The sequence below is a fragment of the Cladophialophora yegresii genome (assembly GCF_000585515.1).
Source record: "Cladophialophora yegresii CBS 114405 chromosome Unknown aczIN-supercont1.6, whole genome shotgun sequence".
Lineage (NCBI taxonomy): Eukaryota > Fungi > Ascomycota > Eurotiomycetes > Chaetothyriales > Herpotrichiellaceae > Cladophialophora > Cladophialophora yegresii.
The window spans coordinates 1,849,554-1,864,086 of NW_006913050.1; the positions used below are offsets into that span (position 1 = coordinate 1,849,554).

A 14,533-nucleotide genomic window follows, 5' to 3' on the forward strand; every position below is an offset into this window, starting at 1 on the left:
AAAGGAGAAGTTGCTATGGGGTCGGGGTTGCAACTTCCAATCTGCCTTGCAGCGAATGGAGCTGCCGCCTAGAACCATCGTCAGCCAAGAAATCAGCTCCAGCTTTCAATTTGAGGCCCGGAGACCTGCTCCTGTACGGGACACGTGTTTTCACGTAGCACACCTTCGAACTACGAGCACGAATACAGTGAGGATTGGTGGAACTTGACTTGGTTCGATTATCTCATATTCGTCTGTTTTAGACCGGGTCGCGAAGGGGAACTCTGGGGAAGGCTGATAGCACGATCCAATGAGCTGCTTCCCGTCCGGCTCATGTACAATGTCTCTAATACCATAAAGGCCGTTTATCATAACCATCTGTGGTTCTTAACCACGGTTTGGTCTCTCATGAGCCCTTTCCTCTGCCTCGAATTCCGTGAATTCTGCCATGTGCTGCCGACGCTATGCTAGGGGTATCAAAATATGCAGACCCATGCTATGCAGAATACCTCACCAAGACTGACAAGTAATCTTCAACCAGTACTCCTTTGGGAACCTCATGCTCGTAATGTAGATTTGGGTCTCTCAGCCATCGACATCAATCTGGAGCTAGACGGCTCCGTGGTGACTACCGAGGCTCTGTCAGCGATGGGGTTGAGGGTGATACGAGGCTGGACCCCGCCATGGCCGTGAGCCAGACAAGCACCCGTGTCAGAGTGATGGACCTCTTTTTTGAGCGTGGTTACCTGGGTCTGGGCCGAGGGCTCATTGCTGTCTTGGATCGGGCCTTCTGATGATAGGTCTGTGTCTTGTGTGCTTGGAGGCGTATCTGGGGCGGGTGAGTCGATTGGCACTGGTGGGGACAGTTCGCTGTCTGCATCGGAGAGTGCAATGATCACATCTGCGCGTCGTCTGGTGCTCTTTCTTCTGTCGGCTCTCTTGCTTGCACGAATAGGTTCATCATCATCGTCAAGTGACCGCTTAGAGCTCGCGCTACGTTGCGACGAAGTCACGGACGGACTCCGGGCACGGTACTTCTCGCCCAGTTGGTCAAGATTGTTCTCAACGTCTTTCTTGCTCTTTTGCAGAAAGTCTTGAATGAACTCTGAGGACAGCTCGGCTCTGCTACCACGCATAGCTCTGTTGCTAACGAGACCGTGTGGAGAAGGAGAGGAGAAACCGTTATGGGAGTTTCGAGTTGAGTCCTGTGGTCTGAGCAAAGGACTATTCTTGTGCCTAGGGATCGACCCATCTCTGCTTCGAGCTGAGTCGTAATGTGCTCGCGTGACCTCGTCTCCGCCATAGCAGATGTGGAGTGGGGGCATGGCATTGGGGCCTTCTCGGTGTTCGTTCGTGTAGGGGATTGAGTCTCTGTCAAAGTTCTTGATCCGTGGGAGGTGCACAGTGACATCTTGATCGAAGACCTGGCAGAAGGCTACCAGTTCAGGCTCTCCACCATATGACCCAAGGCGTGACATGCGAGACAGGTATTCTTCAAAAGCGTCTTCTGGTTCCTGCCGAGTTGACAGCGTGGTGGACCGGAGGGTTCGGCGTTGTTGCACATCATCTATGTGGACGTAGTGTTCGAAAAGTGGTCGGAACGTCCGCATATGGTCGATGATGCTTGCACGGATTTCAGGGTGCTTCGCCGGTGTGCCGTAGAGTTGGTCTGAAAGCGATGCAAACAGACAATTGCCTGTGAGTCAATATGTTGGAATTGAACTTCCCTATAAGAGCAGAAGAGAGAACTTACCATCACCTGCTATCTGTCTCTGGTGCAGACCCATCTTGACCAGACCCGGCCATACAGCCTTGGGCTTTCGGACCATGCTGGGAAGCTGTGTGAAGGATCCATGGTCAGCCATGATCGAGACGGATCCATTGACCAAAGCATTTGGAAGGGATAAAGGAGGGCAGAAAGGCTGCTCAATAGATCAAAATGACATGACCGGGTTGCAACAAGGCAAAGATGTAAAGGTGACAAGCGGTCACCTGCTAGGGGCTTTTGATGATTTCAGGATCGAGAAACCACGTCAAGCACGCAGCAGCAGCAGTAGGGGATGAACGGAGGCGTCTGCGTTCACCGTAGCCCGGAACATGGAAGTGCCAAAAGCCCTTAGGCCACTCGCACTCCGCATCTCCAGCAAGGGCAAAGCTGGCACAGCTGGGTGGTTGCGGCTTACTTACCCTTCAAAAAGGTGTCCGTTCCAGGTGCCTTTCTGGACAGGTGGGCTCAGGGGGCAGCTGCCTTCACTGATAGGTTCCTCGGCCTAGGCGGTTCGGAGGAGGGGCAGAATAGCAGATAAGCGGTAATCGTGGCGGAAATATCCTACAGGACTGCACTGGTGGGGGATGTCAACTGAGAGTTCGTGAAGATTTTCGTTTTCATTTGACGCCCTTGAGTGTACATATATAATAAGAATGGGTTCTCGTGAAGGAAAAGGGTCGGAAAGAAATAGAAGTCTCCAAAGCGCGAGCACTCAGTTGAAGTCTAAGCCCACAGCGAATTCACTATTGTGTACAGGTCCTCACACCTCCAAGTTCTCATCCTATTGTCTATCTTATTGTGCTGCTGCAGGTGCGGCAGAAAAGTGTTTTTGAGTATTCATCCCATTCACTGGGTGCCCAAGTGCTGTGAACCGACCAACGAAATCTTTTCTGCCTGTCCATTTGACATTCACGCGGTCACCAGTCAGTCATTCGCAATGGGCGACAAGAACATTGTCGTCGTAGGGTAGGCAATCAGTGACTCCGAAGCTCCTATCTCCACCCGAGAAATGTTGCCTAACCTGCGTGCAGTGCCGGTGTTGCTGGTCTAACAACCGCCTTCTTGCTCTCCAAGAATCCTCGGTACAGCATAACCATCGCGGCAAAGCATATGCCAGGGGACTATGACATCGAATATGCTTCACCCTGGGCTGGTGCGAACTATATGCCGTGAGTCAAGATCTCCCGAAAATGACACGCACTCATGACATTGACATGGCTGAGCAGAGTATCCGCCAAAGGAACTCCAGCAGAGGAATGGGATAGGAACACCTGGCCGCCCTTTTTTGATTTGGCAAAGAACCACCCCGAAGCCGGAGTTCATTTTCAAAGGACGGAAATCTACAATCGTAAAAAGGACGTCTCTTCTGCCACGGCTGCGTGGTTTGCTGACCTTGTCAGCCCGAATCCGTGGTTCAGCACCCTTTTTGATGATGTGAGTGTGTACAACTCCTCTTGCTCAGACCACCGTGCTCATGATCCTTGTCAGTTTCGCGAGATCCCGAAAACAGAGCTGAAGGAGGGAATTGATAATGCCACATGCTTCACGTCAGTCTGTATCAATACTGCAATATACCTGCCCTGGCTGCTTTCTCAATGTTTGAAGAATGGTGCCATTGTCAAGCGGGCCGTTTTCAAACATATTGCCGATGCCGCTGCTCCCGGAGTTCACCATTCAGGTCGCCCCGCCGACCTTGTTGTCAACTGTACCGGCCTCTCAGCGTCCAAGCTCGGTGGCGTCGAGGACAAGAGCGTGGTCCCAGCTAGAGGTCAGATCGTTGTTGTGAGAAACTCGGCTCCTGCAATGTATGCCACGTCCGGAACAGATGACGGTCCGGACGAAGCTTGTTATATCATGACCCGCGCTGCTGGTGGTGGGACAATACTTGGGGGTTGTTATCAGAAGGGCAATTGGGAATCTCAACCAGATCCAAGTCTGGCAATACGAATCATGAAACGATGTGTCGCCATCTGTCCTGAGCTGACCGGGGGTAAAGGCATCGAAGGCCTCGACATCATTCGCCATGGAGTCGGCTTAAGACCTGTACGTGAAGGAGGAACAAGAATTGAAAAGGAGAAAATCAACGGCGTGTGGACCGTGCACAACTATGGTGCAGGTGGTGAGTTCCAACCATGTCGTCCCTTCTTCCCATCCACATCCCTTGTCGAGTCAGACATCTGGGGCCAACCTGGCTCTCTACTCATAGCCGACAAGCTCCTCATCATGCTTTTCAACTGATTCTTCCGGTGCTAATGATAAACAGGGGCTGGATACCAGTCTTCCTATGGCTGCTCCCAAGCGGCAGTAAAATTGGTCGATGAAGCCATGGGGGCCAAAGCCAAGATGTGAAGGCAATGTGGAAAGTAGCATAGAGGTACGTACGGAATACGTATACAGTAAGATATGGATTTCATAAACCTCGCCCTAGAAAGCAGCCGCGGCAATTGCCAAGGTTTCGATTTGGGGGAATTCCATCGCTGGCTGCGGATGACTCTGAACCTAAACATAAGGCACATATCTTATGCTCGTCAGCGCTTCATGAGATGCAGGTAGTACAATAATGAATGTCCACCTCAACACAGGAGCACCGTTGAGACCGCGTCCGGAAGCCGTAGAGAGTTCATCGGCAAGCTCACTTTGGCGATCGGGAGATTGCCGACAGGGAGAAAGGAGACGCCGCTGACGATTGTTCCCGAAGAAATACTCCGACTATGCGCCACAGCCGTGGACTACCAAACCTTTCAATTTTATGATTGATGCTCTTCATTTTTTTGGCCGCTTTGAGGATGTGAGTATCGGGTACGAGATTTGCTTTGGTGTGTACCTCGTACCCAGTGCTGTGTACTGCAATAGCACACGCAGCCGTGCGCCAATTGCCTGTCCTTGAGAAACGGCAAGTGGTACCAACAGCTGGTAAGAATATCCGAAATGGGTCGTCAGTGTCTCGAAGCAGGGCTGTCGAGACTGAGACATGTGCTCTGGAAAGGAAGCGATCAGATGCAGGAACGGGCTTCCACGCCGCAGCCATGGATTCGCTCCATCTAGCTCGTAACCAACGCCCGCGACCCAGGGGTCGGACTTCGCTCTTGGCCATGGCGTGTGCCCCAGTGGCTGTACCTTGTACCTTGTACTCGTACCTGAATGGCACTAACACAGTATCCAGTACCGAAGTCCGTTGCGGACTGCAGAAACGGAAAGCAGGAAAGATAGAGATGACTCACCGTGGACCAATGGTAGACGTCATTCGACACAGCGTAGACGCCAACGTCATGCACTCCGGTATGCAAGCAGGTTGGCTGGCAGGCAACGATTCGCAGACACAGGGAGACGAACTGAGTCCCGTGCCTGGATACTCACCTCGCAGTCCAACCGAGCTCTTACCAGCAGCGGTGGGTGTGATGGCATGGTTTGCTCACCTCGCACTCTTTGCCCCCGCGCCTCTCACCGTCAGGCCTTGGGGGTTTCTCTGTGCGCTGATAAGAAGAGTGTGTGACTTGTGGCCGCATGATGGTTGTACTCGTACCTGTGCCTACTGAGTCTGCGGTGTTCCTTGCATGTAAAACGTTCCTTGTTATTCCTTCGTTCGCATCATTTACCGGCCGCGCGTACCCACGCCAATGGGAACGAAGCCTTGCAACAGCCAGGGTCTCTGGCCACCAGGGCAACCTTCGTAACTGCCCGCTACTTTTGGGCCTTTAGCTTGAATTAAAGCTCTGCGAGCCGTGAGCCACCATGTGCGCAAGACGTGGTTCTCGACCTCGTACTGGTCGGCAGAAAGGGCCGCAAGTGATTGGGGTAATATCCCCAGCAGAGTGACGGGTGACCAATGCCAGCAGCCAGATCTGTTGTGAGCGGTCGCACGCGGAGGAGGTTGATCTCCCTGCCTGTGATGCAAAGATCAGCCTTGATGTTCAGCGACAAGTGAATCATATGGGGTCATCGGTGGCGTCCAGCCGCTGTTCTTTGCCTAGCTGAGTAGTCTAACGGGCCTCGAGGTGGCTTGTGGAAGAGGGCAGTTTGCCCTAGGAGAAGGAATGCCCACAATGCCCCTCCTGCCGCCACGGCCGGTGTGGTTAAGAGACGATGGGCCTATTGCATCCCTCGGGTCATGGACATCGACGGCATCCACGCAGCGGCCGCTCCACTCGTGCTTGGGGGCAGTTCTCAGTCCTAGTTCTCGTAACACAGCAGCATGACTGCTGCCCATTCTCAGATCTGCGAGACTAAATACTAAGGCCATAGCTTAGCCGGTGCATGCAGACTTGTGCCTTTACCTCCAGTTCTCACAGTATATCTGTTGGCACCTGCATGCGCCTAAGCCGTGCCCGTCTGCGTGCTTGATTCGCGCACTCCCCCACTGCATCGTCACTCGTCATTGCCATTTGCGCATTCTGCCTGCCTCGCCTGCGTACACAAAGTCGCCTCGCTTGCTGCTCTACAGGACCACGTTTCCTGCCCCTTCTCCATCGACGCTCATTCCCAGCTGCGCTGCTCTCGAGCCTGTGACTTCATATCACAGCCATACCACTCTTTCAAGAATCTTGCCTCTAGCTTTGCCGCCACACATCTCACATACCAACCGACTTCTCCACTTGGCTTGACCTGACGATCGATAGTCGACCTGTCAAACCAGCTGCATCTGCCAGAACTGCAATTGCAGACCGCGACCGTGTGGCCCTATGACAGCCGGGTCCGAAGCTCAACCTCAAATTTCCTAGGCCGCAAATGTCATTGCTGCCAAAAAAACGTCCCGCACTTTCTCAATTACCGCTACGTCAAACAATACCTTTTTTTTGGATGCCGATTAGGTCACTGTTGATGTCTCCATTTCAGCCTTGCGAATCGCCGCGTCGACATAGCCATATCCCTTGACGAGTCGATAACACACTCTTGGGATCCATCACCTGAAACTGCTGGGCTCAGCATGGGCCTTTGGCCATTCGGTGGAGGCAAGAAAGCCCGAACAAGCCACGGCCAAGATCAAGGCCGGCAAACCCTCCTTGAGAAGTCGCCGACGGATTTGGGTGCCGGAAGGAAAACGAGCTCGCCGCAAGAGGTCACGACAATGAGCCGTGGAGGACAAGACGAGAAGCCCCGAAGGCTTTCCAAGCAACGGCTACCATCTCAGCCAGGAAAGGTCTCGCGGGTGCAGACTGCGCCTATCAACGTGCCGGGCCAGGATTCGAGAGCATACAAGCATGGAACCGGCGCAGCGGTTGTGGGCTTCCAAGGTCCCGACATGTACTCACACAGACCGATGTCACAAACGAGTGTTGCCCACGAAGACTTTACGGCCCTACCGCAGGCTCCCACGTTGTTGGCCAGGCGTCCTGGATACGATCCGACGCTGCATCGAAGGAAGTCAAGCAAGAGAAAGGCCGAGGACTACGCTCGTGAAAGGGAGGTGCGAGCCATGAGCTCACCTGTACGCGGCCTGAAGAGACCAAGTACATATTCAGGCTCCGGGCCACTCCGGCGAGATACGAAACAGATTCCGGGAGACCTCAATCGGAGACTGCACCGACCTACGTCGGAGGTTTCCTTGCCGCTCCCAGAAACAATACTCGAGTCCGAAGACCTCTCTAACCAAGCCTCCTTCAAGATCGGGTTTCTGGCAGCGTTGAGTCCTAGACCTACGTTGACCTATGTCGCCGACCCTCGGCCTTCAGTTGGTAAGCAACCCGCGAGAGTGAAGCCTTCAGTTGAGCAAGCCATCCAGGAAGAGGAGCCTGCCTCGAGAAAAAGAATCAACGAGCTGGCAGATGACCTTGATGCTGGGGGGTTGAGGGAACTGATGGAAAGAGATCGCAAGCGCAGGGAGAAGAAAAAGGAGGCAGACCGTGCTCGCCTGGAGCGGAAGCTCCAACGCAAGGCCGACAGGCAGCGGGAGGAGGAATTACGTGGTCGCCGGCTCAATGATCCATCCGAGGACCTGATGTCTTTCAGGTCTCAGGAGAGGGAGGGAAGGGCCCGCGTTGTCCTCGCCACTGAAGCAGAAACATCCCCATCAGTCATGGCAGAAACGCCTCCCAGCACCCAGCACAAACCGGTCAACCCATTTGCTGATCCGAGGAGTCCGCCGGCTCGGCCCGTGCAGCCCATTCGAAACCCTTTTGAAGACGAGAAAGACATTGATATCACCCCAGATGGATTCGGCCACGGGGAAGAAGACGAGCCTCCCCTGCCTGTCAGATCGAATCTCCGAACGCTATCTCCCACCCAGGTCAGGCCGGAGCAAATTCAGTCTCACGTAGCGACGATTTCCCCTCCAGTATCTCCTGTGCAGCGGCCTACAGACCGCCAGAGCCTATCGCAAGCCAGTGGGCTCGGTCGCGAACTTACCCCGGAAGTTGCAGAGCAAGGATCGCTTGATCGACGTGCTTCGGATCAGAGCAACCAACAGCTGAGTTCCTGGACCAGCTTCTTCAGACGTGGTGGTAGACGAAAAGGCAGCACAACTGAGCGCGGACGGAGCACTCCGTCCGAGTTCTCAAATACGTCGCGAGAATCATTTGTCGCTCGCAAGCAACAGCCTCCGCCAGTGGTGGTACCCCGATCATTCCGCAGATCTGACGCCTCCTCGGTTCCTCAACGAACCATGTCCAAGTTCCGCGAGGACTTGCCCGAACTGCCCATCTCACCGCCAGATTCTCGTGTTCAGTCTCCGGAAGTGATGACTAGTCCGCAGGCTGGGCAAGCGTCCAGGCAACCTCGACCATCGCTTTCAGGGACCCTAGATAATCGAAGTTTGGCCACCAGTTCGAGTAACCCAGTTCTAGACCGCGCGACAACCGAACAACACCATCCTCAAGGTTTAGATATAGAACCGGGAGAAGGAGCAGCGGCAGTACCGTTGTCTCAGTCACTCGCATCAGTCGACTCGGAAGGATCGTGGCTCTCTGGGAGGCCTCCAAAGAGACTCTCTGGTCCCATGAGCCACCCACTCCGACAAAGCCAGTCATCGATCCCACCCCAATCTATGCCGGGCTCGTTTGGGCCAGAGGATGATGACCTCGCGAATGATGAGTACCTGAACAGGTTGACTCCGGGACCGGGAAGGCAACGAGACTCTGTAACCTCGACAGATCGAAGAGCTAGCAGCAATGTGATTGACTTGGAACGCGAGAAGCAACAGAGTCCTGTGCCCGAGGTTCCGCACATATCAGCCAGCCAAGGCGGGGATGAGACCTGGCACACAGGCATTGCGCGACAACCTACCGTGGTTCGGCAGGCCACCCGAGCCAAGTCTACGGAAGGACTATTAAACGAGGCTAGCAGAGATATGCCAGGTACCTCTCGGCGAGCCAGTACGGAAGGGGATGATGATGAAGGTGAAGGTAACGTGCCAGGAGAGAGTGCTGGGGCAGAAATACAGGAGGCAACATTGTTACGTGCAAGAAGCGTGGATTACAAGGACAAAGGGCACGCGCGCCACATGAGTGCAGGGAGTGCCCGGTTACTTGACATCCGACGCGCATCGATACAGTCGGAAAGTACGCCACGGAGTCCCAGCTTTCCACAGATTGTATCACCATTTCAACGGGATCAGCAAGCACCCCCAGAGGAGTGACTGAGCTGTGACCCTTTACGCCGACGAACACGGATTCCCTTTGTCCACTCTTTACGTTGTCAACCACCCGCCAGAGGGCGGCAGCTATTGGAACACCAGTAAGATGGGTGATTTCCCTACGACATTCACGACGCCGAAAATTGATACCCCAAACCGCTCTCTCCATTTCCCTTTTCCCGACGGGGTTCACTGTATAGTTGCAGTTTGAGTTTGATGGGAACAGTCCGCCAAGCCTTGCAATGAGCGGGTGTATAATCGAGCGAGCAATTGATTTGCGAGGAAGTTCTTGACATTTATGGGAATCAGCAAGCAGGGTTTGCACAAAAGAGATAACTAATAGCCAATGCCAGGAGCATTTCCCACCAGCTGAGTCCTGGTCGACTCGGCAGATGCGTACAGCGAGTCCGTTAGCACAATCTGCTGTGGTACTGGCGAGAGGTCAGAGTCTACGGAGTACCAGTAGCAGATAGCACAACGCGTGCAGCTTCCGGCCCCCTTGATCCAAATCGTCAGTGACCGTAGACCGCCGCTATAGAGAAAGACCAAGCCAGCAGATCCCAGAAGAGTGCATTTTCAACACAAAAGGCGTGCAAAGGGGGATGCTGCTTTGCCGACCTAGTAAACAAGCGGCAGGATCACGCTCGCAGAAACGCAGTAATCCGCCCTTTCGACGATTACTGTGTACTCGTAGTGAGTTCAGTTAGGCGTCATTCCCACCTGATTCCCGCGTGTCATCTTGGTGACGTCCGATGACGTGATCACTCGCATGGGGGACGGCGGGTGATGGTGGGGGGCGGCCACCCGCGTGTCTCCCGAGCGAAGGTTGCGCAAATCTCAAATACTGTTTTCCCATTAATCAGCGGCTTCCAAGACGGCCTCCTGCTTGGTCTCGATCCTTCTCTTGAATCACCTCAATATCACTCAGCCTCACTCACAGCATCCTCCTTCCTCACAATCTATATAGCCTTTCACCCTGGACGTCACTCTGCGTTCATCTGCCGTCAAAATTCAGCGCCTACGCCCACCTACCCGCCAGCTCCTTTCAGCAGCTCGAACAACCCCGCTCCGAATCAGTCCCAATCCACGCCTTTTCACCACCACCCCAGCCAAAATGGTTGTCCATAACCTTGCAGAGTATGTAGCGTACCATCAAGCCAAGCTCCGTGAGGAACAAGCGCGCAACAACCACCCCCAGCCTGCGAAGAAGTACGGTGTTAACCCAATCCACAGCAAGTCCTCGTATACGAGCTCAATCATCCAAGGCCCGGCCGATAAGCTGATCGTGCTCGACTGCTTCGCCACCTGGTGCGGTCCTTGCAAGGTCATCGCCCCCGAAGTCCTCAAGTTCTCCAATTCGGACGAATATAAAGACAAGGTCGATTTTTACAAGGTCGACGTCGATGAGGTGCCCGATGTCGCCCAGGAACTCGGCGTGAGAGCCATGCCTACGTTTATGTTCTTCAAGAATGGCGAGAAGGTCGACGAGGTCGTCGGGGCCGACGTCCGTGCCCTGGAAGCGGCCATTAAGAAGCACGTTTAAACAACTGTACAACACCCACACCATAATCACAAGCTCCTTCATCCCGCAACGACCTCTCCGAATCAATTGATACCTCAAATTCGGACCTGTGGCATCTATCTACGTTGGGCAAGAAGGGCGAGATATCAAGGACGAAGGTGGCGATACAACCTACGAGCTATTGAGGTCCGCTCAGGGAGGATCGTCTCCTTTCGTAAGGGGCAGAAATTAAAATAAAATGAATAGAAGTCTGTCACAAACCACATGTTCCTGGTTTTCTTTTCCCTTACAGCGCGTTCTGACAATTGCGCGGTTGCCAGCTTACCTCCATTGTACGCTTTGTACTTCGCTGTCTCTTCCCTTGCAGTGTGTTTGGACAATCGCGACATTTCCCAGCTTCTCTCCACTGCCCGTTCTGTCCCTCACCGACCACAACGTAATGACAAGTAGTAGTAGCACCTCTTTTGCCCGGCATCGCGTTCTAGCTTCCCGGGAACGAGATGCGACTCCCTTCGAACGTCGGGTTCAGCTTCCCAGCTACGACGTTCGAGTCTCTCAAGTGCGAGCGTCAGACTAAGTCATTAATCATTGTTTCAAAATTGACGAACAGCTACTGTAATAGCCCGCGCAAACTGCGTCAGCCTCGTTTTGCCCGTTCAAAGCCCCTCTAACATATCCACAATACTGAGGCCAGGTAGTGTTCCTAATATGTAGCTCGGATCTCAGAACCAGAAGCGTATAAGGTCTGGCGAGGTATCGATCTTTTGGCATGAAGGAACATTATCGATAGTGACACCTTACTACATCATGACACTTTTGCGAGGTCAGAGGGAAACCACCGCCCGCCATTCTTGGTGTATACTGTATCGACATGGGGCGCCCCTACTCGGACTGTTCTCAGGTTTGGAACCATGGTATGTATCACTTGACCGGCGAAGTGTGGTGTTCGTTTTCATCGTCGGTAGAAATTAGAAGTACAAATAGGTAGACTTTAGTGGAATGCTTATCAACTGGTGTCAAATCCTGTAGACTCGTTCGTTGGGTTCTGCGTTCTCTGTTCTGTGTTCTGTGTTCGAATTCTAACCTCTAAATTCGTCATTCGGATGTCCCGGGGTATCTCTGTCTATCTATACTCCGTACTTACGCTCAAGCCCGCACTCACTCACAAACTCTCTCTTCCGCACACACACTCATACTCATGCCCGTCCACGCACGCGCGGTTGGTCCCTAGCCCGTCATAACCACATGCCTAAACATCACGCAGCCACAGCTATGGCGACAATTCCGCTCGCTCGTCCGTGTCCGCGCTCAGTGTTAATGAGTGTAGACGAAAAACGGGTTCTTCAGGTCCGTCTCGTCGCTGTAGGCCAACTTCTCCCGCACGATGGCTTTCTCGTCTTCGCTCATCTCCGCGAGCCGCTGCTGGTTCTTCTTGTTGAGCCGGTCGTTGCAGTAGCGCAGGGCAAAGCACACGCAGACCTGCGCCGTGAGGCACGCCACGATGGCGATCTTGCCGCTCTTGTAGCCCGGGGCTTCGCTTTCCTGGAAGGTTTGCGTGCCCTGGACACGTTAGCGGTTTCGTTCTGCGTCGAGTCTAGTACGCCCCCGTGCCGTCCCGTCTGATGGGATTTCGATTCTGAGGAGAGCAAATTGGGGTGGAGCAAAAGGGGCAAGAACGTGCTGGACGAACTCACCAGGATATTTCCCGTGCAGAAGCCGACCAAGGTCAAGGCATTGGCCGTGACCTTTTTCGAATGGCCCGCGATGTTGGACGCGTTCCACGCAAGGAGGAGCATAAACGCGGCGCCGAACGTCCCGCTGAGGTACGAGGCGAAGAGCAGCGCGCCTTTACTTTTGGGGATACCTTCCGGGTCGAGCCCGTACATCAACCCTGCTGCGACAATGGTCGGGATCAGACAGATGAGCATCACGAGGGAGCGGTCGTTCCATCGATCGCTGAGATACCCTGAGAGAAGGACGATGAAGATCCCCACCGCGCCCGTGGGCATGTTGAGAATGAGCGCCTGCTGGCTGGTGTAGCCGAACGTCGTGAGCAGGATCGAGGAGAAGTTGGACAGTCCACCTGATAGTTTCCGGCGGTTAGTCAAGCTGGTCATGCTCAAGCAGCGCCGTCTCTCTACTTACCATTGGGAATCGACGTCAGCATCACGGACAGGAAGACCAGCCAGACCCGGACGTCCTTGACTGACTCGATGACCTGCGATTTCTTGAGCTTGGCATTTTGCGTCCCCGACTGGTTCTCCTTCACGCGAAGCAGGGCCGCCACTTTTTCCGCCTCCGTGAAGCGCACGGCCTTCACCGGCGAGTCGGGCAGCAGCATAAACACCCCAAACCCAATAATGACGGTAATCAGTCCGATGATCAGGAAGAAGATGCGCCAGCTCGCGAACTTGCTGGTCGTGAAGCTGGCGCCGTAGGCCACGCCAGAACCGAAAATTTGCGTAATGCTATTACATACGTAAAAATACGACTGTCACGTGAGTCATGTCAGTAAAAGTGGCTCAAAAGCATGGTGTTTCATGCCCAGATACATCTTGTTCCTGGACGGGCTTTCCACTCACCACTCTGCGGCCCTGTTCTTCCTTCTTGTACCACATGGCGACGATCAGGACGAGGATCGGCGCCACGGGCGCCTCGAAGATACCGAGCAGCGTCCGGCACACCATCAGGCCGGCATATGAGGTGCACGCAGCCATGCACGACAGAATGACGCCCCACAACATCACGTTCACGCCCAGGTATTTGCCTAGGCGGCTGATGCGCTGAGCGAGATACTGTGTCGGAAACTCGGCGGCCAGGAAGCCAATGTAGAACATCATGGCCACGTTGCTGTAGTCCTGGCCGACTAGGTGGGTGTCCGTGCGCAGCCCCATCACGGCGGCGTAGGAGATGGTCGTTTTATCCCTGTACAGCGTGTGAGCAGGAGTGCTGCAAATGGGTTGGGGACCGTCATATTCGGACGGGCGTTCAGCGGCTTATAACGGCGGCAAAAGCAAAGCACACTCACAGGTATTGCAGGAAGTAGACGGCGATCATGCAGGGCACAATGGTGAAGTCAATCTTCCTCAACAGGCGCTTTGTGGCCTTCGGGTCATCTAGGATGGCCATGGCCTCTTGTCGGACGCCATTGGCGTTCGGGTGGTCCTTTAGAAAGGCAAAGGCTTCGTCGGCATCTTTGGTCGAAATATCGAGTTGTCCGAGTGCCTCGTCCAGGGATGCGTTGGTGGCGACGCTGTGATTCCTGTTCGCTTCGATGACTTGTTTCTCGTCACTTGAGCCAGAGCCCAGCAGGGAGGGCTTGTCGGCTTGAACGTCCATTGTCAAGGTCGACTATTAACGGACAGCTTGTTGTTGTAGACTGAAGAGACGGCGAGACCGCTCACACGACAACAAGATATATTTAAGCTCCTGAAGCATTTTTTCCCAAACCATCGCCAAGTGCATGTTATCAACCACCGGGCACAGACTCCGCGTCAGACTTTCTGAAAGAAGAAGGTCGATCAGTCGCAGACCGTAGGAGAAGTGCGATTGATATCAAGCGGGATGCAAACGATGAAGCAGAAATGCCCGCATGGACCAACACATTTCACGGCTGGATTGGTCTGCGCAGGCAAGCGATATCGTCTATCAGAGAGTGCGCAGCAACTTCGGTATCGAGGAGTGTTGTCATTGACGG

The 14,533-nt window shown here is 54.0% G+C and overlaps 5 protein-coding genes across 5 annotated transcripts; 3 read left to right on the forward strand and 2 right to left on the reverse strand.

Annotated features, from left to right (window-relative positions):
- Positions 1-536: 536 nt before the first annotated feature.
- Positions 537-1,808, reverse strand: A1O7_08682 (uncharacterized protein; the record flags this gene model as incomplete). Its single annotated transcript, XM_007762672.1, has 2 exons — positions 537-1,675; positions 1,733-1,808. The coding sequence occupies 2 exons, from the start codon at positions 1,806-1,808 to the stop codon at positions 537-539; spliced, it is 1,215 nt and encodes a 404-aa protein (XP_007760862.1).
- Positions 1,809-2,684: 876 nt separating this feature from the next.
- On the forward strand, positions 2,685-4,096 carry A1O7_08683 (D-amino-acid oxidase; the record flags this gene model as incomplete). The annotated part of the gene is made up of 5 exons (XM_007762673.1): positions 2,685-2,713; positions 2,779-2,916; positions 2,974-3,181; positions 3,236-3,866; positions 4,011-4,096. The coding sequence occupies 5 exons, from the start codon at positions 2,685-2,687 to the stop codon at positions 4,094-4,096; spliced, it is 1,092 nt and encodes a 363-aa protein (XP_007760863.1).
- A 2,575-nt stretch (positions 4,097-6,671) lies between these two features.
- Positions 6,672-9,317, forward strand: A1O7_08684 (uncharacterized protein; the record flags this gene model as incomplete). The annotated part of the gene is made up of 1 exon (XM_007762674.1): positions 6,672-9,317. The coding sequence occupies one exon, from the start codon at positions 6,672-6,674 to the stop codon at positions 9,315-9,317; it is 2,646 nt and encodes an 881-aa protein (XP_007760864.1).
- Positions 9,318-10,428: 1,111 nt separating this feature from the next.
- On the forward strand, positions 10,429-10,857 carry A1O7_08685 (uncharacterized protein; the record flags this gene model as incomplete). The annotated part of the gene is made up of 1 exon (XM_007762675.1): positions 10,429-10,857. The coding sequence occupies one exon, from the start codon at positions 10,429-10,431 to the stop codon at positions 10,855-10,857; it is 429 nt and encodes a 142-aa protein (XP_007760865.1).
- A 1,293-nt stretch (positions 10,858-12,150) lies between these two features.
- A1O7_08686 (uncharacterized protein) lies at positions 12,151-14,175 on the reverse strand (the record flags this gene model as incomplete). The annotated part of the gene is made up of 5 exons (XM_007762676.1): positions 12,151-12,396; positions 12,531-12,919; positions 12,982-13,327; positions 13,419-13,761; positions 13,865-14,175. 5 exons carry the CDS (start codon positions 14,173-14,175, stop codon positions 12,151-12,153), a joined length of 1,635 nt encoding a protein of 544 aa, XP_007760866.1.
- Between the last annotated feature and the right edge of the window lie 358 nt (positions 14,176-14,533).